The sequence below is a fragment of the Bos grunniens genome, chromosome 26 (genome assembly GCF_055505025.1).
Source record: "Bos grunniens cultivar Pamir isolate PY7600 chromosome 26, Bosgru_T2T1.0, whole genome shotgun sequence".
Taxonomy (NCBI): domain Eukaryota; kingdom Metazoa; phylum Chordata; class Mammalia; order Artiodactyla; family Bovidae; genus Bos; species Bos grunniens.
In genome coordinates, this window is record NC_141190.1 from 43,307,662 (window position 1) to 43,335,309 (window position 27,648).

A 27,648-nucleotide genomic window follows, 5' to 3' on the forward strand; every position below is an offset into this window, starting at 1 on the left:
ATCTTCCGGGACCAGGGACTGAACCCGGATTCCTGCACTGGCAGGCAGATTCTTTACCAGAGGACCACTGGGGAAGTTCTGTCTGTGTTTTCTACATGTTTCCAAAAAAGACTTTATAAGAAGGAAGATCTGTGACTAAAAATAAGCTTGAAAACCACTGTTCTAGATAAACCCAAGGAGGTGCAAAGGGAAGAAATTCCCATCTATTGAGCACTTATTATGTGCTGGGTAATTTTGAAACATCATTAACATAATTGCATTTAACTTTCACCACATCTTTATGAGCTAGACAGTAGTTAACCCATTTTAAAGAAGAGCATACTGAGGTTCAAAGAAGAAAAATCTCATAACCAGCAAGAGTCAGCCGTGATGTAATCCCAAAGCCACGCTGTTTCCCCTGCTTTCATCTCTAAAAATTCTCATCACCCCTCAACTAGACTTTCCACATCCCCTCCCCTCTCCCCTTATAATTTAAGCCTGCCCTCAGTCATTTTCACTCATAAATTAATTAACGCATCAGTATTCGGTGTGAATGGTTCTTTGCTAATTTGTTACTTCCTTACAGTGTTCATTAAGAATCATTCATTGAGCATCTACCAGATGCCTGGTACTAGGCCAGGTCCCAGAGACACAGACTATCAAAGCAATGCCTCTATTGTGTCCATAGACTAGTAGGGAGAAATATGGAAACCAATAAACAAAAATATTAAAAGTCATATGATGACCACAGGGGAACAGCTCAAGGATAGCCTGGGAGAGGGAAAGAAAGATAACTACTGCCTTCTTTACCATGGGTATTTGCTGGTTTATGTTGTCAGCAAGTTTTCTGCTCATAATAGAACACAGCTAATGCTTCCAGCATTACTCATGCCTCTGGGAGAAGGGGCTCAGGTACCAAAATGTACTCTTGACCATTTCCTCCTCACTCCTTAGTGCACAGTCCTATTCCAGGAGGTAAATAAACTGAAACTCATTGGATTTCTTTTCATTGTCCTTGACTTGAAATACATTTAGACATTAAAAGACTGACTCTTAAAAGCAATTCTATCCCTTGCCCTCCCTCTAGATGTTCCTGTCCCGGGCCAAGTCAAAGAAAGATATTGTTCTACTGTAATTTCTTATTCACTCCGAACCCTCTTGTGTTTCCAGCTGAAATAGAATGTGAGCGGCACTCCTACCCAGCTCTTTCTTTCTGAGCCAATAATAAACCAACTACTGCATCTCTAATGATAGTGATTAGACAGCCTAATATCCAAGCTTAAGGTAAAGCCCTTACTCTCATCCCTACGGATCATCTCAAATCAGTCTTTCTTTCTGAGTTTCTATTCTCCCTGAGCAACTTGACTTTGCTTCTTCTAAATTCCTTGCCTTTTAAGAATCTACACAGCGAAAACAATAGTTATGGTAATAAGCCACTGATTGAGCAAAACACACACCGCAGAGCAAACATCAGCACAAATGAACACACACAGAAGTGTTACTGGAAGGTAAAGTGGATAAAATCTGGTACGCAAAGTAGCACAAATACATAACCCAACATCATCAAAATGCACAAATTATCCCTGCCCTGGAAATTTATTTGAAGGAAGTAATTCAAAGGAAGAAAAAAAGTATGTAAATGCTCTCCTGAAAATTGATGTGTGATAGCAGAAAATTGAGATGGTGAGTGAGGCAAAGCTGAGTAAATTATAGGCTATTAACAATGATCATTATGAAACCTGAGTCACAGCATGAAAATGTTATGGATACATTTTAAATTAAAAATAATAATCGCATAGGTAATATGATTACAAACATGTAGAAAAATTCTGTTTGCCTAAGGACACTGGAATCACCAGTAATGTTTCTAGATGTTGTTAGTGGTTACAGTCTTGTCTTTACAATAAAAAAAAGATTCAGACAAAAACAGGATGAGTCATTGCCTGACAACTGTCATCTAATAAGAAAGTCCCGTTTACAGTGACAATGAGAAGCATTTAAATGCCAGGTTCCCTTCTCTTATCCTGGTTTACTTATGAATGTTGACCTTTCTAGGAATTAAAATTAATCTAATCAACCAATGATAGATTTTATATGGCTGTCGGTTTATTTGTTGAGTCCTGTCTGACTCTTTGTGATCCTGTCCATGGGATTTTTCAGGCAAGAATACTAGAGTGGGTTGCCATTTCCTCCTCCAGGGGATCTTCCTGACTCAGGGATTGAACTCACGTCTCCTGTGTCTCCTGCATTGCAGATGGATTTTTTACCCGCTGAGCCATCAGGGAAGCCTGGTTGCCAACCAGTAGTCAGTAAAACCGAAAGGGGTCAAGACATGGGATTTGAGTGTGCAGACTGAGCAGGCAGAGGGCACCAGGGCAGAACGATGCTTGGCTAACTAGGTGCACAGTTTCCCAATGTCTAAGTGTGGGGTGTTTGTGCTCCTGGCTTCTCAGTATAGAGACAGATGCTAGAGGAACTGAAAATTTCTTATTTAAATTCAGAAAACGCCCAGGGTCCTGCAGCCCCTCCTGACTCTCGCCCAGCCCCCAGTCTCCACACGTTTGCTCTGGACACAACTTGAGCCACAGAACAACCTCACAGATACTGTCCTGCCTCTGTCTCTACCAACAGCCCTGGGATGAAGTTGAAGGGTCTAGAATTTTTTTGTTTACTGTAGCAGAATATACATAACACAAAATGCATCACTTTAACCATTTGGAAGTGTGAAATTCTGTGACACCCTCACCACCATCCATCTCCAAAACTTTTCATCACCCTCAACTCAACTCTGTACCCATTAGGTAATAATGCCATTCCCCTCCCCTCCAGACCCTGGCAGCCACTGTTTCCTCTCCTTTCTGTCTCTATGACTTGACCTGCTCTAGGAACCTCAAGGAAGTGGCATCATGCAGTATTTGTCCTTCTGTGTCTGGCTTATTGCCTTGAGCATAATGTCCTCAAAGTTCATGCATATTCTAGTGTGCGTCAGAAGCCCCTTCCTTTTTAAAGCTGAATAATATCCCGTTGTATATATCCACCATGAGACTGGGCTTCCCTGGTGGCTCAGTGGTAAAGAATCTGCCTGTGATGCAGGAGACACAGAAGATGCAGGTTTGATCCCTGGGTTGGGAAGATCCCCGGACGAGGGCATGGCAACCACTCCAATATTCTTGCTGGGAAAATCCCACAGACAGAGGAGCCTGGTGGGCCACAAAGAGTCGGACATGACTGAAGTGATCGACCACAGCACAGCACCATGAGACGAAGCATTGTAAGGGACTACAGCCCACCTCTCTGGGGATTACCATTCTTACTGACCCAGCCCTGATCTCAAGCTCCCTTCTGAGCAATGGGATTCCATCTTATTCTCACTGGTTCATCCTTCAATTCTCCTCCTCTTCTAGAAGTTCTTTATTCAGGAACTTGCCTGTGCTTCCTCTTTCTTCCCAGGATTGAGAAGATTCATTCCTTCCACCACAGGACAGTGGGTGGAGGCAGCTACCGGTTGCTCACTGAACATCTGCTCAGCCCACCTGTCAGGGCACCAGTGACTCACCCCACATCCAGGAAGGCAGCTACTTGCCAAAGAGTACCTTTGCCTCCTCAGTCTAACCTGCGGATCCCTCTCTCTGCTCCTGTGCTGGGGAAGATGTTGACCAAAAGATGCAGCTTCCCAAGGTGTCTACAGCAAGGCCAGCCTCCCATCTTCCCTGTAACCTTCCCTTCTATTGCCGGTCACCAGATTCTTCTCTGCGACTTCCCTGACTCTGTCTGAACCCTAGAACTTCAGACCCACGGCCCAGAGCCTAAGCACGGGTCCAGCCACACTTACAGCCAGAGTGAGTTCCTCCCTTGCGTGATGACACCCGTGAACTTGGTCAGTCGTCTGGCGTCCACTTCAATCCACTGGTGCAGGTCATTCCTCCCCGCGCACCATGCCCCATCATAAAAATCATTTTCATTAATGCCCGCCTGAAAAGAAAGAGAGGGGTGTTCTTCAATACTACATATAAAACAGACAACCAACGCGGCCCTACTGTGTAGCACAGGGGACGATGCTCAGTACCTCACAATAATCTATAAGGGAAAAGAATCTGAAAAAGCTATATCTGAAAAGATGGAGCTGAATCACTTTGCTGTACACCTGAAACTAACACAACATTGTCAATCAATATACTTAAAAAATGGAGAGGGACATGGCAACCCACTCCAGTGTTCTTGCCAGGAGGAATCTCAAGGACAGAAGAGCCTGGCAGGCTACAGTCGTAAACAGACAGACATCGAGTCATAAAGAGTCAGACACGACTGAGTGACTGAACACACACACAGATACTTTTAAAAAAAAGAAGAGGGAGGGCATTCTTCAGAAAGACCCAGCATATACTCAAAGAAAATGTAGACAAGTTTTTTTGTGACATTTCTAGGAAGGTAGGTGGGAGGGATAGAAGAGAATGAGGAAGTACATAAAGAAAAAAGTCACTGTGCTCTGAACTCTTAATTCCAAATCATAAAAATGAGCTGCTTGTTATTAACAAGTTGGAAATATTTCAATATGATAAGTCCTCCTCTTGCCCAGTGTGAAAAATGAAATTTAATGAGTTCTCCTGTTACTCATTCATCCAATAGACACAGAGCGTCTCCTACGTACCAGCCTACACACGCCAGGTGCTGGGAGCACAAAGGTGAATCGTTTCCTCCTGGAACCTCAAGATCCAGGCAGGAAGAAAGACATGAAAATAGATAAGTGAGAACACAATAGGGCAGGTGTTATTTCAGGAATAGGAACAAACTGCTTTGGGAGTGTTCAAGGACAGCACAGTTAACTTGAGCTGGGGAAGATGATGGACAGAAAGCCCCCAGGCTGAGGAGATATTTGAACCGGATGTTAAAGGTTAGGTTTATCTAGTGAAATTTACTTATTAGCATTTAAGCCATTTGATGGGTCTGAGTATCAGTTGCTTTTGCCACCAGGGATTCTCCTGATCTGAATTTACAATGTGGATGAATTTCTGTTCTAGAATTTTCCCTATGTTATCCCCATTTGAAGAGACAACTCCCTGATGTTTAAAAAAAAAAAGACAAAGGAGTCAGGGGAAACTTCCTAATTTACTAAGACCCTTTCTGCATTAATCTCATTTTCCGATGCCTATTTCACAAGTACATAATCATATGAGAAAAAGTCTGAATGATACTCAAGAGATGAAAATGACAGGCCAGTCCATCTTCCCTACCTCTGAGCACTTTTCAACTCAAATTCTGTCAGCCTTATTTTAATGGCCAACAGTGATGTGGAACTCAGACCCCAGCAATAGCAGAGGAACAGCTTGGCAAGGGGTCCTATTGACAGAACTCATCCAGCACTGCACTGGATAACATAAACCTTGTATCAGGACCAACACAGAGTATGCATTCCCAGTCCACTCCTGGAACAATCCTGAAAGAGCTCTGAGAGCAAATGTTGGAACACTAATGTACCATGGTCATCTACTCTCGCCTGGGAAATTCCATGAACAGAGGAGCCTGGCAGGCTATATCCATGGGGTCAAAGAGAGTCAGACACCAGTGAGCAACTGAGCACCAGATGCTCTTTTAAAAGCGCACCCATCTCAAATGAAGGTGAATAAAATGGCTGTTAGTCAACATTCTCCAGAAACCCACGCTCTCAGTTAACCAGCACCTCTGTGTCTGAAGGCACACAGGGTGTCTATAATAAGGACCTAGAGGTGCTGCAAGATTTTGCCTTCCAGAGCCACCAAAGAAAAGCTCAATTTTGCAAGTGTGCATGACTTGTTCTACCTGTGCTTCAGTGAGTTTTGTTAAAGCAATGCCGACTTTTAAATATAATGTCTCATTTCCCAGGACTGCCGGTCATCAGGGAGATCACCAACCCTGTCTGAAGGCTATAATTACACAATTGTTCCCTTTCTTCATCTATGGCACTTATCCCCCCAAAAGAAGAGACCTGCAACCCATTAATGACTTACAGTATCACAATTCATCTTCTTTCAAGAAACCATAATATACACTGAGTTTTTGTTGAGGTTCCTCTCTTCTTGTAAACCACCCATGAGACTGGTGCTTAGAACAGTTTCATTTATTTATTGAAATTAACCTTCACCTTGCCTCTGCTATTTGCCAAGTTGTGGTCCAGGCAGGAGGAATACAAAGGTAGACAACATGGGGTCAGACCTGCCTTCCCAGAACTCAGAACAGGCAGATGGACTAAAGTCCCCTCACGGCATCTTCTGGTGTTAGCATCTCACGATCAACCACTGCACAGTGGGCTGATTAAGAGCTTGTGCTCTGAAGCCCTAGCTGGGTGTCACTCTCAGGTCTGCAACCTTCATACGGTACAAGTTCAGGCAATTTGCCTAAATTGCTCTGTGCCTCGGTTTCCCCATCTGCTCAAGTGAGAGCAATGCTCATTTCTCCCTTAGGATGCTAACTGTGCTTTCAACAGGGGCTGGCACTTGGTTAACATGAATGCCAAAAGAACTGAACACTCAGCTAACACTAGTTATCAGTACATCTGGGCTTCCCTGCTGGCTCAGGGGTAAAGAATCCACCTGCCAAGCAGGAGACACGGTTCGATCCCTGGGTCGGGAAGATCTCATGGAAAAGGAAATGGCGACCCGCTCCAGTCTTCTTGCCAAGATAATTCCACCAACAGAGCAGACTGCCTGGCACGGGCTACAGTCCATGGGGTCTCGAAGAGTCAGACACAATTTAGCGACTAAACAACAACAAATCAGTACATCTAAAACAATGAATATTTGGTAAATCGTGAAAATATGGATGTTTTAAGAATTAGTTCACATTTGGAAAAGTCTAGGGAATTGCAACACTACTCCAGTCAACTGGTGTCATGGTGTTTACAACATCAAATATCCAGGAAAGAATCATAAAATCTGAAAACAGAGGAGGTCCACTGTCTACAGTTCTCAGCAGGAGGCCACGTTGCCTCCCCCACGGGATATCCGGCAATGCTTGCAGCCGTGTTTGGCTGTGACAACGGGGGGCAGCGTGTGCAACTGGCAACGACAGACAGAGGCCAGGAATGCTGGGAAACATTCTACAAGCCGTGGGACAGCCCGGCCACAAAGAGCTGCCCAGCCCCAGACGTGGATCGTGCAGAGCTTAAGCATGCCAGCTCCTGGGCTAAGCACACAAGAAAGAGCTGCCATACAGCTCGAGATGTTTACCCCTCCAAGATCATGAAAGCTTGGAGCAGCTGTCCTCATGCCATTCAACCAAAGCCTGCTGTCTGAGAGCTGACATTTGATTTCCTGTTCCTGGTTTTTCTAGCCTGGATATCCTGCTTCTGCTGCCAATCTCAGCTCTTCCTAAGCACACCAGACAGTCAATTAAGTGTAATAAGGTGTCAGGGGATTGAAGAGCCCTGCGCGAAGCTGACCCTTTGGGACATGACAGTCACCTCTGCAAAATCAATTATAAATTGATAAAGCAAGAGTCCAGGAGAATTCAATGCAAGAGGAGGTACCAGTCTCAGAGATGTCACCAAATTACACCAGAGGGCCAAAAATGATATCAGTAACATGTCTGAGAAACCAAGAAACATTCATCCCTTTTTGTTTAATAATGAAGAGAAGTACTTCATCAATTTTGGAGAAATTTAAGTCAGAAATTGTTGAAATGGAAGGTTTGATTCCTTAAACTTTAAGGAAACTAGTCTTCAAAATACCACTTACATAGAATGACTGTTTATTCTAGAGTACCAAATAAATTAGGAATTAATGTAATTTTCTCAAGGCAATTTTTATATGCATCATTTTTTCCCTTAAAAATCCCTATCAAGACATCTAATTGATGAAAGATTTTGCTTAAGATAAAAGGGGGAATTATTAATTCCATAACAAAGAGAAAACCTGACACTCTCCATTTAAGATCAATCAAATGGGAATTGTCTGTTTCAAAATGATGGAGTAAATACGTTGGTTTCTCCAGGTTCTTCTCTCACAAGTTCCCCTAAACAAAGAAAACAAGATAAAGAAACACAACTTTGACCACTGATAGAACTAGGAGATGTTTATAAAACTCAGATCACAATATATGAAGATAGAAATGAGACGAAGGGCTCTTGAATAACTCAGTAAGAGAAGAAAGTGCTAACTTCCAAGGGACACACCAATGGGAAGTAAGCCACACAGAATTTAAGAAAGCTCAAAAACTGGATTCTTAGATATCTTGAAAGGTGAGAGTGAGAGAGGACTAAAAACGGGGAATTGATTCAAAATGTAAATCAAAAAAAATTAGATTCTCACATCTGCCCCACCACCCCAGCCTTCAGCTCAGTTCAGTTGCTCAGTCATGTCCAGCTCTTTGCGACCCCATGGACTGCAGCACGCCAGGCCTCCCTGTCCATCACCAACTCCCGCAGTTTACTCAAACTCATGTCCATTGTGTTGGTGATGCCATACAACCATCAGGGGATCTCATCCCCTGTTCTCCCCTTCTCCTCCCACCTTCAATCTTTCCCAGCATCAGGGTCTCTTCCATTGAGTCAGTTCTTCACATCAAGTGGCCAAAGTATTGGAGTTTCAGCTTCAACATCAGTCCTTCCAACGAACACCCAGGACTGATCTCCTTTAGGATGGACTGGTTGGATCTCCCTGCAGTCCCTGGGACTCTCAAGAGTCTTCTCCAATACCACAGTTCAAAAGCATCAATTCTTCGGCACTCAGCTTTCTTTATAGTCCAACTCTCACATCCATACATGACTACTGGAAAAACTATAGCTTTGACTAGATGGACCTTTGTTGGCAAAGTAATGTCTCTACTTTTTAATATGCTGTTTAGGTTGGTCATAGCTTTTTTTCCAAGGAGCAAGTGTCTTTTAATTTCATGGCTGCAGTCACCATCTGTACTGATTTTGGAGCCCCCAAAATAAAGTCTCTCACTGTTTCATTGTTTCCCCATCTATTTGCCATGAAGTGATGAGACCTGATGCCATGATCTCAGCTTTCTGAATGCTGAATTTTAAGCCAACTTTTTCACTCTCCTCTTTCAATTTCTTCAATTTAAGTCTGAATTTGGCAAGAAGGAGTTCATGATTTGAGCCATAGTCAGCTCCTGGTCTTGTTTTTGCCGACTGTATAGAGCTTCTCCATCTTTGGCTGCAAAGAATATAATCAATCTGATTTCTATATTGACCATCTGGTGATGTCCATGTGTACAGTCTTCTCTTCTGCAAAAACTTGATTGTTTTTTCTCTTAAAAAAAGGCAACCAGAGAGACTAGATTTGAAAACCCTGGACACAGAGGAGGGAAGATATGATAGACAAGTACAGGCAATTCAGTGGAAATCATCAGCATAGTGAAGCGTGAGATGACCCACCTCTGTTTCTCCATGCAATTCTAGAACACAATGCAGCCAAGTGTAGAACAAACAAAAAATAAATAAGCTAAAAATATACTGGAGAACAGGAAAAAACCTCAAAGACACTATAATTATGATCCCTTGAAAGAGAAGATCTTGTTTGCATGAATCAAAAATAGGATAGTCTTAGGGAGGAAATAGTAGTACACAAGAAAGAACTCTTGGAATGTGAAAATTCCAGTAACAATAACCATACCAGAAAAAGAAGAAGGGCAGAGTGTAAAGTCAGAGATTTTTTTTTCCAGAGGAAGAAATTGCAAAAAACTATTATACGAAAATGTCCCAAATCGCTATGGCTTAAGTCTCCAAAGAACTAAGAATATGGGACAATGATTCAAATAAGAACCACACCAAAGGATATCATTGTGAGCTTTAAAATATCAGAAATAAAGAGAAGATTCTAAAAGTTTTCAAAGAGGAAACAATAAAACAGAGAGGGGAAGGGAAAATTGGGAGATTGGGACTGATATATATACACTACATACACTACTATAATATACATAAAACTGGTAACTAATAAGAACCTACTGTACAGCGCAAGGAACTCTACTCAATACTCTGTAATGACCTTTAAGAATCTAAAAAAAAAAGACTGGATATATGTGTATGTGTATGTGTAACTGATTCACTTTGATGTACAGTAGAAGCTAACACAACATTGTAAATCAACTGTACTCCAAGAACAATTAATTTTAAAAAATAAAACAAAATAAAAGATTAAGAAGAGTACCAGAATTCTCAATAACAACATCTGAAGCTAAAAGAATGAAGAGATGACTCCAAAATTCTGAAAGCAAAGATTTTCCAACTTGGAATTTTATACATAGACTATTGATCACAAAAAAACGGTGTTCAGATTCACAGATCCCCCCAAAATTTCTCTCGTACCGTTTCCATGAAGCTACTAGAGGATATGCTCCACATAAATGAAGCAGAACACCAAAAAGAGGAAGTCAGATTGAGAAATCAAAGGTTCCAAAACAGGATGATGGTGAAGAAATCCCAAGATACAAGTGATGCAGAAGATCCAGAAACACAGCAGGTCAAAGGGCTCCTGAAAGGATGTCTACAGAAACACAAAAAGCAAAAGTCACACTCAAAATGGCTGAGCAGATCTGACCTAACAGAAAGTTACACTGAAGGCTGTTTTACAGACCCAGACTATTGCCGGGTGTGGGATGGTTTTTTAAAACATGAGCATTTCCAGGAAAACAAAAAGTCGTCAAGAAGTTATATAATGGGAATTAATTCTTGACTTAAAACTACAATAATTCTTGGCTCAGTAGTAAGCAGTATTTATAGTCATAACAATGAAAACCTCCAATGTAGGTTTTTGTCCAAAAGTTGAGATACAATTTTGTTGGAAAGATTAAATAGGGATGATTAGAAATGAGCTGAAATCATCATCTTCCATAATAAAGATTCAAATGATAAAGTCCAAAAATTATAAATCAGTATATATCAATACATGCACATTATTTAGAAATTAAGATTGAAATTCCCAAAGAAACAAGTGAAAAAGTCTGGAAGTAGTTGCCCCGTTCACAGCATTTGATGGGGGTCAGGGAGTAGGGTAGAATGCGGAATGCCTCTACAGGGACCATCGCTTTGTTTTTATTTTTGTCTTTTCCAACTTTATTAGGACTAATCGACAGATATAATTATACATATGTACAACTTGATGATTTGATAGGCATATACATTACAGAAGGATTACCAAGATCAAGATAATTAATACAGCCATCACCTCAAGTGTTAGCTCTTTTGTTTGTGTGTGTGGTGAGAATGCTTAAGATATATTCCTCAACAACTTTCAAGTATTACACAATACTGTATTATCGTTATTATTAACTATAATCACCATGCTATATATTAGATCCTTTGAACTTACTCTTCTTATAACTCAAAGTATATACTGTTTAACCTACATCTCCCCATTTCCTCTCCTGCTCAGCCCCTGGCAACAACCATTCTATTGTTTATCTGATATAATCCTTTAATGTTTTGATTTCTTTAACTACTTGCTTATAAAACTGACTAAAATAAAAGGAAAGGAAAGGAGATGCACAAATATAGATAGATAGATGCACAAATACAGTTCAGCTCAGTAGTGTCCGACTCTTTGCGACCCCATGGACTGTAGCACGCCAGGCTTCCCTGTCCATCACCAACTCTCAAAGCTTGCTCAAATTCATGTCCATCGAGTCGGTGATGCCATCCAACCATCTCATCCTCTGACATCCCCTTCTTCTCCCGCCTTCAATCTTTCCCAGCATCAGAGTCTTTTCAAATGAGTCAGTTCCTCATATCAGGGGGCCAAAGTTTTGGAGTTTCAACTTCAGCATCAGTCCTTCCAATGAATATTCAGGACTGGTTTCCTTTAGGATTGATTGCTTTGATCTCCTTTCAGTCCAAGGGACTCTCAAGAGTCTTCTCCAATACCACAGTTCAAAAGCATTAACTCTTCAGCACTCAGCTTTCTTTACAGTCCAGCTCTCACATCCATACATGACTACTGGAAAAACCATAGCTTTGACTAGATGGACCTTTGTTGGCAAAGTAATGTCTCTGCTTTTTAATATGCTGTCTAGGTGGGTCATAGCTTTTCTTCCAAGGAGCAAGCATCTTTTAATTTCGAAGACGAATATGGACAAATGCACAAATATGATATACAACCTATTTTTTAAACTATTCTTTAATTTTCTAGGTGTCTACATGAGCACCTACTATGTGCTAGGTACTATGCAATTTGCTTTATGGCATATATAGAAAACTGTGAATCTCAAAATCACTCTGCTGTCATGAAACCATTAATCTGCACTGTTCATACTTCATGATCATGGGCTGCCTTAGTACAGAAACATCTGGAAGCAAATTAAAAAGTTATATCCAAGTGAGTGTAACAATTTAGCAATTCAGCAATTCCCAGATAATTGACCCAGCTGCCACTTTGTAAACATAACCCAGGGCTATTTGGACTGAAACAGAATAAAGTAATAGTTCTTTTAAAATCTTTAAAAAAAAAATTCTTAGAAACAGAGGCTGAAACTTTATAGTTACCAACAAGTTCCCCTTTTGGAGGCAGCGATTACCTAAAAATGTTAGCTGTGATATCTGATTAATATAGGTAAGTAACTATTCTCCCAAAAGAGGCCATAATGCTCTCTGAATATCCACCTTTGGTAAACCTCTGTGATAAACTTTTGATAGACACATAACACTGCCTGGGTGCCAATCAGCTGATCCTTTCGCAAATAAGCAGAGCTTCCTGCCGCTTCAGACCTTAATCATCAGTGTTGTTGTTGTTCAGCCACTAAGTCATGTCTGACTCTTTGCAACCCCATGGACTGCAGTACACCAGGCTTCCCGGTCCTTCATTATCTCCCAGTTTGCTCAAATTCATGTCCATTGAGTGGGTGACGCTATCTAACCATCTCATCCTCTGCTGCCTCCGTCTCCTTTTGCCTTCAATCTTTCCCAGCATCAGAGTCTTTTCCAGTGAGTCAGCTCTTTGCATCAGGTAGCCAAAGTACTGGAGCTTCAGCTTCAGCATCAGTCCTTCCAATGAGTATTCAGGGTTGATTTCCTTTAGGATTGACTAGTTTGATCTCCTTGCAGTCCAAGGGATTCTGAAGAGTCTTCTCCATCACTACAATTTGAAAGCATCAATTCTTCGGCGATAAGCCTTCTTTATGGTCCAACTCTCACATATGTACATGACTAATGGAAAAACCATAGCTTTGACTATATGGACCTTTGTTGGCAAAGAAATGTCTCTGCTTTTTAGGTTTAGTACTTTGGCCACCTCATGTGAAGAGTTGACTCATTGGAAAAGACCCTGATGCTGGGAGGGATTGGGGGTAGGAGGAGAAGGGGATGACAGAGAATGAGATGGCTGGATGGCATCACTGACTCGATGGACATGAGTTTGGGTAAACTCCGGGAGTTGGTGATGGGCAGGGAGGCCTGGCGTGCTGCGATTCATGGGGTCACAAAGAGTTGGACAAGACTGAGCAACTGAACTGAACTGATCTAGGTTTAGCATAGCTTTCCTTCCAAGAAGTAAGCAGCTTTTAATTTCATGGCTGCAGTCACCCTCAGCAGTGATTTTGGAGCCCCCAAAAATAAAATCTGTCTCTTCTTCCAATTTTTCCCCTTCCATTTGCCATGAAGTGATGGGACTGGATGCCATGATCTTAGTTTTTTTAATGTTGAGTTTTAAGCCAACTTTTTCACTCTCTTCTTTCATCTTCTTCAAGAGGCTCTTTAGTTCCTCTTCGATTTCTGCCACTAGAATGGTATCATCTGCATATCTGAAGTTGTTGATATTTCTCCTGACAATCTTGATTCCAGCTTGTGATTCATCCAGCCCAGCATTTTACATGATGTACTCTGCATAGAAGTTAAATAAGCAGGGTGACAATATACAGCCTCGTACTCCTTTTCCAATTTTGCACCAGTCCATTGTTCCACATAAGGTTCTAACTGTGGCTGCTTGACCCACATACAGGCTTCTCAGAAGACAGGTAAGCTGGTCTGGTATTCCCATCTCTTTAAGAATGTTCAACAGTTTTTTGATCCACACAGTCAAAGGCTTTCGCATAGTCAATGAAGCAGAAGCAAATGTTTTTCTGGAATTCCCTTGCTTTCTCTATGGTCCAAAGAATGTTGGCAGTCTGATCTCTAGTCCTCTGCCTTTTCCAAACCCAGCTTGTACTCCTGGAAGTTCTCGGTTCACATATACGAGCTCATCTTCAGGTGTCATGTGTTTTTGCCTTTTCATAATGTTCACGGGGTTCTTAAGGCAAGAACATGGAGTGGTTTGCCATCCCCTCCTTCAGCGGACCACATTTTGTCAGAACTCCTCTCTATGACCTGTCTGTCTTGAGTGGCCCTGGATGTCATGGCTCATATCTTCAGTGAATTATGCAAACCTCTTCGCCACAACAAGTCTGTGATCCATGAAGGGGTAATAATCAATAAAGTTGATTAAAATGAAATACTTATTGCTTTTAAATCCATTTTTAAACCCAAAATCCATTTTTTAAAAATGTCTTGCACTAACTAAGGAAAACAATAAATATCTCAAGTTTGAAATGAAAAATGATTGAAACAAAATCTATCAGGGAGTTCCCTGATACAACTAAGAATCCACAAGCCAAAACAAAAGATCCTGCATGCCACAGTGAAGATCAAAGGCCCTACACCTTGTGCAGCCAAATAAATAATTTTTTTTTTTAATTTTACAAAGTGCACTCATCCAGGTACCCACACCCAGATCTAAATGTAGAACATGACCAGCATCCCCAAAGTTCCCACCAGTGGCCCCACCCAGGCATTATCTTTCCCCTAACATAACCATTGTTCTGACATCCATCTGCCTGGACTGATTTTCCTGTTTTCTTTTTTCTATAAATGGAACTTTCTGTGACAACTCTTTTGTGCCTGGCTCCTTTTGCTCACTGTGGTATCTGTGAGATTCATCCATATTATTACAGGTAGCAGTAACTTATTCCTTTTCACTGCTGTATAGTATTCCACTGTACACATATACAAATGACTTATCCATCATACTGTCTGATGGACATGGGGATTACTACCATATTGGGAGTATTATGAATAACAATGCTATGAACCTATCTGTACATGTTTTTTGTACATATATGAATGCATTTCTTTTAGGCGTAAGAAAGAATTTGTTAGATTAACAGGTACAAGAATGTTGAGTTCAGTAGATACTGCCAAACAGGTTCCAAAGGTTGTGCTATTTCATGATCCCAGCACTATATAAAATTTCCTATTGCTCCGTATCTTTGCCCACACTTAATATTGTTCTTTTTTTTTTTTTTAAGCCATTCTGGTGCCTACATATCATTGCGATTTTAATCTGTATTTACTTAATGACTAACGATAAAGAGCACTTTCTTAGGTTTATTGGCCATGATATTGCTCCATAAGCACAGCACAGGTCCACTGACACCGGCTTTGCTTTAGTTCTTCAAATATAACATGTTCCCTCCACCATGGGGCCTTTGCACACACTGTTCCCTTCAACTGGGAGTTCTCTCCTGTCCCCTCTGTCAACTCTTTGTCTGATAAACTCTTAACTTTTAATCCTGCTTCAAACCTTGTAGCCCATCCTCAGGAAAGTGTTCCAGATCTCCAGATTGAGGCAGGTTTGTTGCATATAGAAAACCATGGTGTTATGGGTTGGATTATATCCTCCAAAAACATAGGTTCAATCTCTTATCCCTGGAACCTCAGAAGGTGATATTATTTGGGAACAGAGTTGTTGCAGATGAAATTAGCAGATGAAGATGAGGGCCTAAACCTGATGGCTGGTGTCTTTGGAAGAAGGGGAATTCTGGTTACAGAGACAGACACACTGAGATGAGAGATGATGTAGGAGAGAGACCGCCTGTGACCACAGAGGCAGAGACTGGAGAGATGCCACTACAAGCCAGGAACACCCATCCTGGGATGCCTGAGGACTGGCAGCTGGAAGAGGCAAGGGAAGATCCTCTAGTAGTAGCTTAAGAGGGAGCACAGACCTAAAAGCACTTTGATTTCAGACTTCCAGCCTCTGGAATTGTGAGAGAATAAATTCTTGTTGCTTTAAGCTGTTTGTGACACTTTGCTATGGAAGCCCCCAGAACTAATGTACCTGGTCCTCTCCTTCTGTGCATTCATCACAGATTTCCACTGGGCAATCTCACCCATGAGATTTTTTTCAAAATAATTTCATTTCCCCATTTCATGACCCAAGGCCAAAATAACACTGGAGGAGGCATCCTGGACTCCTCTTTTTCTCTCTCGCACCCAAACCTCATCCTTCTCCTCGTCAGAAAAGCCTGCTTTCAAAATATCCAAAACCCAACCACTTCTCGCCGCTTCTACACCCCTGGCTTGGCTGGAGCCAGCATCACCTCTCATGTAGGGTGCTGACGTCACCCCTCTCCAGCCCCCTGCTTTGACTCCTGCTTCCCTAAGTCAACACAGAGACTGGGTTACTCCTTCACACTTGCAAAGCAGAGCATGGCGTTCCTGCACCCCAAACCTTTCCACGGCCCCTCATTTGGCTCAAGAGTCAAAGTCAAAGTCCTCCCAGAGCGATGTCTGGGCTGACGACTCCCCTCTGTACTCCTAGGGCCCAAGCCACCCCGCTCCTTGTTAACTGATGATGTTCAGCCTGTTGTCTCCACAAGACACTCAAGTCACTCCCACTGCCGGAATGCTCCTCCCATAGCTACCGGATCCCCTGATGATCCTTAAGCCAACTTGGCCTCAAACCTGACCTTGATCACTTTTAACTATAACCTGACCCCTCCCCAGAGGTGGCCCTCCCGACCCCACTGTTGGCTATACATTTGTCACATTTATCACCTCTGAAATACTATAAAAGTCATCCTGTTATATTTTTCGCTTTTATGTGCCTCCTTTTGGCCACTTGATGCAAAGAGCCGACTCATTAGAAAAGACCCTGATTCTGCGAAAGATTGAGGGCAGGAGGAGAAGGGGGCGACAGAGTATGAGATGGTTGGATGGCATCACCAATTCAATGGCATGAATTTGACCAAACTCTGGGAGATAATGACAGACAGGGAAGCCTGGCGGGCTGCAGTCCACGGGGTCAGACAACAGTCAGACACCACTTAGGGACTAAACAACTCCCACTAGATTGTAAGTTGTCAGATGGTGAGGATCTCTGTTTTGGCCACGGAGGCATCCCAAGGACCTAAGACATGACCCAGCACACAGAAGGCCTTCCTTAAATATTTGCTAAAAGATTAGAGAGCGTTTCTGGTTTTGTTCATCATTGTCTCCCCAAGACGTCTGACAGTGTCTGCCTGGCACCAATAAGGTTCCCAGGAGGCGGGGTTTTGAATGAAATGAGTGAAGACGAGAAAAACTCTGTTCTGATCTGTCTTTCGCGCCTCCTCTCCCCTTCCTTGTCTTTCATCCTCTCTTCACACAAGTCTTCTCTGCCTGGGCAGTGTGTGCTGTGTCCACTGAAACCTTAGCTCAGAAGAACGTGGACTCCTGGCTCCCAACTGTATGTGCCCAGGAGACAGTGTGGCTGGGCTGACAGCCCAGAGGGCCCATCTTTATAAGCCATCATTTGAGAAGGCACAGTGGGTTCTGCCAGCTGAATGGACATGAGGCCCCATGGGGATGACTGTTGACACCCCTCAAACTTCTCTGGGTCCTGCCAGGATGGTACTAGGAGGCTCAGTGGTCAGGGAGATGAGTCAGAAGATGGGGTGCTGGAGGAGACCACAAGCTGAACCTTCCCGTGGGCACCTGATGTGCAAAGAAAGGAGCACAGAAAACCCTTCCCTCTGCATCTCAGCTCTGCACTTGCTAGGTATTGGGTTAGGGCAGGTCACTCAGCCCGACTTCAGTTCCTCTTCTCTAAAGCAGAGTTTCCCTCTGAGTACACTGAAGATGAAATGGAATAATAATTTAGTGAAATTTAGTAAAATAGTAAAGAAAAAATTCAGATGGCAAGTGGCGCAGGGTCCACTTCAGCACCAGGGGGTTAGTGGTTTCAGAACGGTCTGAGACACAGGCCTGGCGTCTCTGCTCCTCGGGGCTCCCTTGTCCTCCTTACTCCTCCTCCCTGCTCTACGCCTAGCTCTTCTCACTGCACTTGCCTTCAGGATGCGATCGAGAATGACAACAGCACCTCAGTCTCACTATGGTAAATTCTCACTTTGAATTTTCCGAAAGTCATGATTTAAAATATTTGGTCCTGTTATTCCCATAAAAATCCAAATACCCCAAATTCCTGCATCCTGGCATCTGGACACTGTGTCCCAGACCGTTTCTTGAAGCCAGACGCAGAACAAAATCCCTTTATGGGAACGAGCATGACATTCTTGGGTTTGGAAACTATACCCACTGTGATGATTTTTACCTCTGCAGCACCCAGCATGTAAACAGCCCCCAGGGAGGACTTGCTGACTTACAGCAAGGTTTTGTGCAACCAGAAAGAAATGAGAGGCTGCCGTCCAGAGAACTGGGATGGAGTGAAGGAACAGACAGGCTTTGGGGTCAGAAGACCCTGAGTGCAAATGATTCCAGGAACAGGCAGGAGTCAGGGTGCCCAGGGCGATGCCTGAGAAAATGGTGCTGCCCTGGGTGGTGTCCACAATTTAAACGTGGTCTCCATTTTTGGCCAGATGGGGCTTCCCAGGTGGCATTAGCGGTAAAGAATCCACTGGCCTGTACAGGAGATGTAAGAGACGCAGGTTCGATCCCTAGGTCGAGAAGCTCCCCTGCAGAAGGGCAAGGCAACCTGCTCTAGCATTCTTGATTGGAGAATCCCAGTCAAGACAGAGGAGCCCGGTGGGCTACAGTTCATGGGGTCGCAAAGAGTCGGACATGACTGAAGGGACTGAGCAAGCATGCATGCATATTTGGCCAGGGTGGGGCACCAGGTGCCATCAGGGCCAAATAGGACTGGCAGACAGACATGTGGGATGTGCTCAGGCTCCTGAACTTCAACACCAGGATAAAAACTTGGTTCAGTGCTCCATAACCAACTCCCTGTGGGTATATCAGGCTTCCCTTGTGGCTCAGCTGTAAAGAATCCACCTGCAATGTGGGAGACCTGGGTTCAATCCTTGGGTTGGGAAGATCCCCTGGAGAAGGGAAAGGCTACCCACTCCAGTATTCTGGCCTGGAGAATTCCATGGACAGTCCATGGAGTTGAAAAGAGTTGGACACGACTGAGCGACTTTCACTTTCACATATCTGAAGCCATGGGCATCGACCATCTTCATGGCTTATACCTCATTTCAGGTAAAAAGATGATCAGAACATTGGCAGTGGATTCTAATATCAGGATCTGGATGCTCTGTAGAATCCCTTGAATGGAATGACTCCCAAGAGGAGCTGGGTTTCATTCCAGCGGTGCTGAGAAGTGGCTCAGACAGATGCTATTATTATAACTAGACTTCCTCATGAAAGACAGCTAACACACACAAGTCATGGGCCAGAGAGAGTCAAATGATGACCGGGCATCGCAAAGACATCTGATGGTGTTAATGTTGCATGTTTTTCCTTGTGACCTCAAAACATCAGCTCTTTCTTCAAAACTCCGATCAGAATATCACCCCTCTTACATTCCTGATTATCAGCGGGAATCATGATGACATCCTGAGGTCCAATCAAGCTCTTGGTATTTCGTTTCTTCGCCTCACATGTCAGGCTTATACTTACCATCATTTTAGAGTCTTAGGAGTGAAACTGAAACCCAGCCATTTGAAATGCAAGTGCTGCCATAAGCTGCTCAAGGCTTTGCTCCCCATAACAGTGGTGGTGGAATAAATCGAAGAGTAGCACTGTCTCTGACACCACCTTGCTGAATTTACGAGCCATGGAAAATCTCTCAGGGTCCTTAGAGGATTCTGCTGGGCCAGGACAAGCAATGGCTACTGTTAAATGACCCACCTAAATACAGGGCTATCTCCTAAGACCAAGCACAGGCAAACAAATGCTCCGAGGGTGATTTTAGAGGTCATTACCGAAACTTTTTCTTTGAGACCTGGGATGTTAATTTCCAATCTGCCTGTGACTGGTCCCAGAGTAGAAGCCAATGACTGTTTCTAAATGAGACCAAAGACATCCTCACAAGTAAGTTAGTAGAAAAGGATCCTGGGACACTGCGAGGATAAACCTGGGTGAGACTATCCTGATGAACTGGACCCCTCCCTTGAATTCCTAAAGCTCTCCCTTGCCCAGTGTACCTGGGAAACGTAAACCTGGGCTTCTCTTCTGAGCTTATATTATTAAATTGACACAAGCAAAACTCCACTTGCAAAAAGGAGAATTTAGAAGTTGAATTATAAGCTGCTTTTAGTCTATCAAAGTCTTATGCTTAAAATGAGGACAAAAGAATGCTACAGACTGAATGCATATGTCCCCTCAATATTCATATGTTGAAACCTAATCTCCAAGGTGATAGTTTTAGGGACCTTTGGGAGGTGATTAGGTTACAAAGGTGGAGTCCTCTTGAATGAGATTGCTGTTGTTCAGTCACTAAGTCCTGTCCGACCTTTGCAACCCCATGGACTGCAGCACCCAGGCCTCCCGGTTCTTCACTATCTCCCGGTGTTCACCCAGGCGTTGAGATTAGTGCTCTTCTAAAAGAGACCCTGAGAAGCTCCCCTTCCACCTCCTGAGGACACAGAAGATAGTCATCTAGGAACCAGGAAGCAGGCCCTCACCAGATACCAAGTATGCCAGGACCTTGATCTTGAACTTTCCAGCCACCAGAACTGTGAGAAATAAACCTGTGTTGTTTATAAGCCACCTGGTGTATGGCATGTTTTTATAGCAGCCCCCAACGAGCTACAGCTCAGTTGGTAAAGAATCCGCCTGCAATGCAGGAGACCCCGGTTCAATTCCTGGGTTGGGAGGATCTGCTGCAGAAGGGATAGGCTACCCACTCCAGTATTCCTGGGCTTCCCTTGTGGCGCAGCTGGTAAAGAATCCGCCTGCAATGCGGGAGACCTGGGTTCAATCTCTGGGTTGGGAAGATCCCCTGGAGAAGGGAAAGGTTACCCACTCCAGTATTCTGGCCTGGAGAATTCCATGGACTGTATAGTCCACGGGGTCACAAAGAGTCGGACACAACTTGCACTGCATTGCACTCTCCAATGAACTAACACAGAGACAGGTGTTTTTGCTATAATGTGGAAAATGCAATCCAGTGAATGCTTATAGTCTGCAAAATCTTGCACTCATAAAAACCAAGCTCACAGGAAAAAATAAGGTTCAAAATCTATGCAGCTCTGTAATCAGAAGAACAAAAAAAACTCAATCAATTCTAAAAAAAAAAAAAAAATTAGTTCTGGTAAGGAGACATGTTAAATTACTAAGAAAAAAATTTTAATACATTTTTAAATTAAAAAATTTTTAATAAATTTTACAGAACTTGACCTTAAAAAACACGGTGAAAGCAGTATGATAGAAGAGGGTGTCGGGAAGTATGGAAGCTGGTGGGTTGTGGGCACAACCGCTAAATGGGCAAAGGACCTGAGCAGCAAATGGCCTAGGATGGACCACATGGCCACCCTGAGCCAGAGCAGCACCGAGTGACGAGCACCATGGACAGGACTGAGCTCTTCGGAGGCTTCTGCCTGCAGCTGTGTGGACAGTGCCCTGGGGTCAGGGCTGGCACCTGGTCCCGTAAGACACTGATGTACTGGCAAAACTGGTACACGGACCAATGCCACCTCTGGGTCATAATGCCCTCGTTCACGGCAGCCACAGTGCCTTTGGCATTGCAGCACGCATACACATATGTGCAGACACGGTGCCCACACAGTGTGGGAATCTCGGACAAACATGATTCACCGACCTGAGGAGGGTAAGCCCCCAGTAAATCAGCACGAGACAAAGGTCAGCAGAGAGACTCGCACACGGCTTAATAAGCATCCAGAGGGGCACAGAACACTTTAGTCGTTGGTTAGGGCCGTTTTATGGGGTCGTTGGGAGCCACAGCTCCGGGATTAAAGCAGCTTGGAGTCACATCCTTCCTCTCCTGAGAAACCTTAACCAAGTTACTCTACCAATCCGTGTAGCTGCTTTATTAGAGACAGAGGTGATAAAAATAACAGTCCTTGTCTCACGTCAAGGAATAAATGAAACAGGTAAAGCACCCAGCACAGCACCAGTAACTATCAGAGCCGATTCCTGGTCTCCTTGCTGGAGACCGAGGCATCCTGGGGAAATGGAATAAGCAAGAACTTTTCTGCTCTGCTTTTTTTTACGGCCACCCAGTTCTGGTGCATAAAGGGCACTTCGAAATGGTGAGGGAACGGATCTAATGAATGGTCAGGTGAGGGAACGGATCTAATGAATGGTCAGGTGAGGGAACGGATCTAATGAATGGTCAGGTGAGGGAACGGATCTAATGAATGGTCAGGTGAGGGAACGGATCTAATGAATGGTCAGGTGAGGGAACGGATCTAATGAATGGTCAGGTGAGGGAACAGATCTAATGAATGGTCAGGTGAGGGAACGGATCTAATGGGAAGGAAAGTGGCATCTGAGAATCGAGGAGGACAATTCTCTTTCTTCCTCCTTTAATCTTCATATTCTGAGAAGTTAGCCAAGGGGAGCATCTTGCCTAAAGCCCCTCAGCTCGTTAGCAGGAAGACCAGGGTGCATGCCGAGCCTGCGTTCTGAGTGGACCACGTTCTGAGTGGACCACACTCACGCCCACGGAGCCAGAGCAGCGAAGGGCTGGACTGACCTTGCTCACCTCCTGCGCTAAATGCATTTAAATATAGTTTCTAATGCCAAAACCTTGCTGTTTCTCACACATAAAATCCCATTAGCTTGACACGCCTACCAAATACTCAGATGTGAGACAAGATGTGGTTATTTTTAAACTGCATTCAACCTCCGTGTGTGGGAAGACGCATTCCGGGGCACCTGTCGGGATGCAATCATGCTTCGTGTGGCACTGATTCTGGAAAGTGGAACCCGCCAAACGGGGTCCTCGCAGCTTCTGCAGAGGAGTGAGATGATCCAGTAAATGCTTTAAAATTGTTGCTGTTGTTGAGTTGCTAAGTCGTGTCTGACTCTTCGAGACACCACCGAGCCCACCAGGTTTCTCTGTCCGTGGGATTCTCCAGGCAAGAATATTGGAGTGGGTTGCCATTTCCTTCTCCAGGGGGTCTTCCTAACCCTGACACAGGAATCAAACCTGTGTCTCCTGCACTGGCAGGCAGATTCTTTGGCACTGAGCCACCAAGGATAGATCACACTTAACTTCACTGACTATAAATCACCCAATTTCACTGTTCAAGGAATCCAGGAGTGCTATGGGCTCCCATGTTTCTGATGAGACAACTGAGGCTCAAGAGACGTGAGGTAGTTATTTCTAAGGTCCCCAAATCTCTAAGTGTTGAGGCCAAGTCTGAACTCAGCCTGCCTGACTGGGATACGCTCAACCTGTCCACTCAGCTCACTGGGAAGCCCACAGCTTCCATCCTCCACCCTCACCCCACAAATTTAGGACTAGCTGGGCCTCTCCACTTCTCATCGAAAGCGTAGATCAACGCGAACATTGGTCACTCAGTCATGTCCGACTCTTTGCGATCCCATGGACTACAGCCTTCCAGGCTTCTCTGTCCATGGAATTCTCCAGGCCAGAATAGTGGAGTGGGTAGCCGTTCCCTCCTCCAGGGGATCTTCCCGACCCAGGGATGGAACCCAGGTCTCCTGCATTGCAGGCGGATTCTTTACCAGCTGGGCTATCAATGTGAACGCTTCTTCTTTAATGAAGGATGACTTCATTTCTAGAGAGGGAATCAGAGACACCAGATGACAGCTCCTCTGAGTGATGCAGGAGGCAGCCCCACTCCCATCTGGATGTAGCCTTGCTTGGGTCTGACTTTATTTACTTGAAGGGCTTCGGCCCATGCAAGGTATTGGGGGCCCTCGAATTATTAACAGTTACTCCTACTTAAACTTTGAAAGTTCACCCACTGGTAAAACAGCGTTCAGCTGTACACACCCAAATATTTTAACAGCTGTTTGGGTTTTTTTAATGGATATTTTTTAAACAACTTTAGATTTCATGAAAGTTCATATTACCGAATCTGTCTGAACTGAGAAGCAGTGATGCGGCCTGATGCAGTCAAGAGGAAGGAAGAGAGCTTGGAGTCAGAGCTCCACTCAAATGTCCCCCCATCAAGCCCAAGGGCTCCCTGGGAAGGCGGCTCATCCACTCTTGCATGGCAGCCACCTGCAGCACGCTTACAGTGACCACTGGGGAGATAAGAGGTCAGCTCTGCCACCTGGAAGCTATGAGTGCAGCCTTGATGGTCTCCCACTGTGGGTGTGAAAGGAATACCTCCCTCCCAGGAGGCTGGCTGAGATGGTACATCTACCAAAGGGTCTGCAAACCACCCACAGTTACACATCAGTTGGGGAAAGACTGCAAAAATATTAGGGAACTATGTTCCTGGAGAAACACACAGGATGGCATGGGACCCAAATGCCAAGGTGAGAAGGGGTGGATCGGCTGGAGTTGGAAGAGGAGGGAAAAGGCAGCTGAGATGGGTTGGCAGAGTGATGCCCCCTGCCCAACAAAGATGTTCACATGCTCGTCCTGGAAGCTGTGAATCCTCAAGGTTCTGTGACAAAGGGAAATGAAGGCTGCAGATGCAGCCAAGGCTGCTTGGGATTGGGAGATGGTCCTGGGTTATCCAATGAGCTCAATGTATTTATAAGAGTCCTTAGAAGTTGAAAAGACCCTGATGCTGGGAAAGACTGAAGGCAGAAGAAGGTGACGACAGGGAATGAGATGGTTGGATGGCATCACCGACTGGATGGACGTGAGTTTCAGTAAACTCCGGAAGTTGGTGATGGACAGGGAGGCCTGGTGTGCTGCAGTTCATGGGGTCACAAAGAATCGGACACGACTGAGCGACTAAACTGAACTGAAAAGTGGAAGAGGGAGACAGAAGAGAGAACCAGAGAGACGGCAGCCCGAGAAGGACTCGGCCTGACATCGCTGGCTCAGAGGAAGGAAGGGGCCATGAGCAAGGGATGCACGCGCCTAGAGAAGCAGGACCAGGAGAAGAAGTGATTCTCCCCGAGAGCCTCCGGGAGGAATGCAGTCCTGCCCATACCTTGATTTGAGCCCAGTGAGATGTCTATCCTCCAGGACTCTAGGAGAATAAATCTGCGATGCTTAATGGCTACATGTATGACGTTAGAGAAGTGCGAGCATGTGATGCCATGGATGAACCAGGGTTTACCCTGCTTGGACAAAGTGGCAGGCAGGGAGCTGCAGGCAGAGGCCCTGCTTGGGAAAAGGCTTGCAGCCCAGAAATGCACGGTGCACAGAGGGAGGCAGGACGACCCCACCTCCAGGAGCAGGACTTGGATAGCACCGAGGGCCAGGGTTACAGGGGCCTTTGAGCCTCAGGGTGGGAGGCCAGACACGATGAGCACCACTAAGGGCTTGAGCTGGCAGAACACGGCAGAAGGAGCCACAGAAGAGCCTGGAAGAGGCGTGAGTGGTGGAGAAACACGAGCAGGGAGGTGAGAGAGGACCAAGGTCACTGCCTGCCCACGGTCACAGGCGGCCAGCGTCCCCGCATGTCTTTTCCGCACAGATCACATGGAGGCGGTCCAAGCTGGGCCCAGGAACCGGCAGCATCCTTTTCACTAACCAGTCTCTGGAGAAGACACGTGTCCTGAGACTCAGGACTCTTTCTCTGTAAAATGTGGATTAAGCAGCAAGCTCCTCCCTGTCGTGAGAACTGGAGCTGATTCGTGTTAAATGCCAGGCACGGAGCCTGCCCCAAGCTCAATGAACCATCGCCATGTCGGTGGCCAGAGCCACTAGCGGTGCAGCCCGAATCCTCCCCTCCATGTGGGTACCTGGATGTTGAGTCTCCCCCGATGGGCCCCCAGGCCATAGCGCTTGGAAGTGGATGCATGGAGCTGGAAGTCTGTGATTTTTAAGGTTTCCAGACCAAGAGGTGGGCAACCTGGAAAGGACAATGCTCATTAAAAACAAGGACAGATATGGACAGAAACGAACTTGCTGATTTTGAAAAATCTGGCCACCTGCTTCTCTGCCTTTCCCCTAAACTCCAGCTCTGTGTCAGCCCCACTCACTGGTGTTTCTGGACAAACACTATTCAGCCGTCCACGTTACGCCAGCTTTCTTTCCTGTAGGCATTTCCTCTCTGGGTGTTTCTGCCCTAATATTCCTCTGTCTGATGTTCTCCATGCTACTGTCTGAGGCTGTTTCCAATTAAGGATCCTTCCGCTGAGTGACTCAGCCAGGGAACATTATTGGTTAGAAATTTCAGAGCGATTCTGTGGCTGAGTTCTGCAAATTAATCAGAACTTGATGGTTTTGCTTCAGCAACTCTGGCCTTTGTATCGTGCATACTAATGAACACAGCAATAGAAAGAGGGGAAAAAAAAAAATGAACCCTACTGCCTTCCATTCCTGGCAAAACTGGTAATTCTGAGAATGGCTACTCAACACAGTTTAGTCCAAGCTGCTCCTAGAATACGATGCTGGCACATGGGCAGCTCCTTGGCCATCGTCCCAGTCCAGCCCATTGTCCCTGCGGATACGAGCTTTAATAGCAGCTCTGGGGGCCTCCTGATTCCTGGGTTGCTTGTCTCACCGCCCACCCTGCCATAGGGCTGGAATTGACCAAGTGGTGCTCTCCCCTTCATACCTGACTCCAGGGAAAGGAAAGAAACACTTGGAAGTAGAAATGAACAAAGTCTGCTTCCACAAGAAGTATCAGAAATCCCTGATGTAACAGAACAAATTTAGAAAGCCCCGTGGGTCACTGCTGAGATGGGAGTGCCTCCTGGGGATCCCGGGAACTCCTGGGGACACAGGGGTGTCTGTCCATCCATGACAGACCCCTGCAGGGCAAGGCCCTTCTGGTCTTGGATTGCTGAAGGAGGCTGGCAATACACCGACCCCAGGAGATGCTCTGAAGGTGCCAGGTAAGGAAGTGTGCCCATGCACTGCAGTCAGAGGAATTCAGGCCTGCCAGGACCTGAGATGCCGTCGAGTCCTCCCCTTGAGTTTTCAGCAGAGGAAACTGAGGCCCCAAGACTTGAGGTGAACCATCCATGGCATCCTTGCCAGCGACAGAGTGCACCTCACATCCTAGTCTCTAGGTTCTCAGCTGCAGGCTCTGAAGCGATGCCACTCTGCTCCTCTGCCCGTATCTACCAGGAGGCTTGGTAGAGACGCTTGGCACAGAGAGGAAGAGTACTAGTGACCAGCGAGGTAAAGAGCATGAGGGAGGTGACATTTCATCACCTGCTCCATGCTGCCTGAGGACTCGGAAGGCTTCAGGTGGCCCTGTGGTGATTCTCAAGATTTTTGGCAGGTCTATGTAACATCCAAAATAAGCAAAAATAAGCTGTCCCTCCCCACTGAACTCACTCAAAACATGGAACAATAAGGGGAAAGAAAGCAATGCAGATGATTAAGAAATCCGGCCAGCAGCAAGGGCTACCTCTTGGTCCTTGATGGGATATCTCTGGGACTTCAGCCACTCAGTTGCTGCCTGGACCTGGACACAGTAGGAGATTTCTGCTAACACATCCCAAAGGCAGTAAGTGAACAGCCAAACAAAACCCACAGGATGAATCAGCAATCTTCAAAGGGGACTCCAGAAGGGCAGAGGGGACAGAAAGGAACTGAAAGGCCCCATCCCAGCCACAATTCCTGTCTTGTCCATGACTCCCCAGAGATTAGA

General features: G+C 45.0%; 1 protein-coding gene across 6 annotated transcripts in view; it reads right to left on the reverse strand.

Annotated features, from left to right (window-relative positions):
• Positions 1-27,648, reverse strand: part of CPXM2 (carboxypeptidase X, M14 family member 2) — a 136,117-nt gene that overhangs the window by 77,269 nt on the left and 31,200 nt on the right. For 5 of the 6 annotated variants that reach the window (XM_086377082.1, XM_086377084.1, XM_086377080.1 and 2 more), the window contains 2 exons: positions 25,787-25,896; positions 3,812-3,951 (listed from right to left, as the gene is read on the reverse strand). In XM_086377082.1, the coding sequence (XP_086233208.1) occupies positions 3,812-3,951; positions 25,787-25,896 (250 nt within the window). Of the gene's footprint in view, positions 1-3,811; positions 3,952-25,786; positions 25,897-27,648 lie in introns of those variants that run through there. The other variant, XM_086377085.1, reaches the window with a different exon arrangement.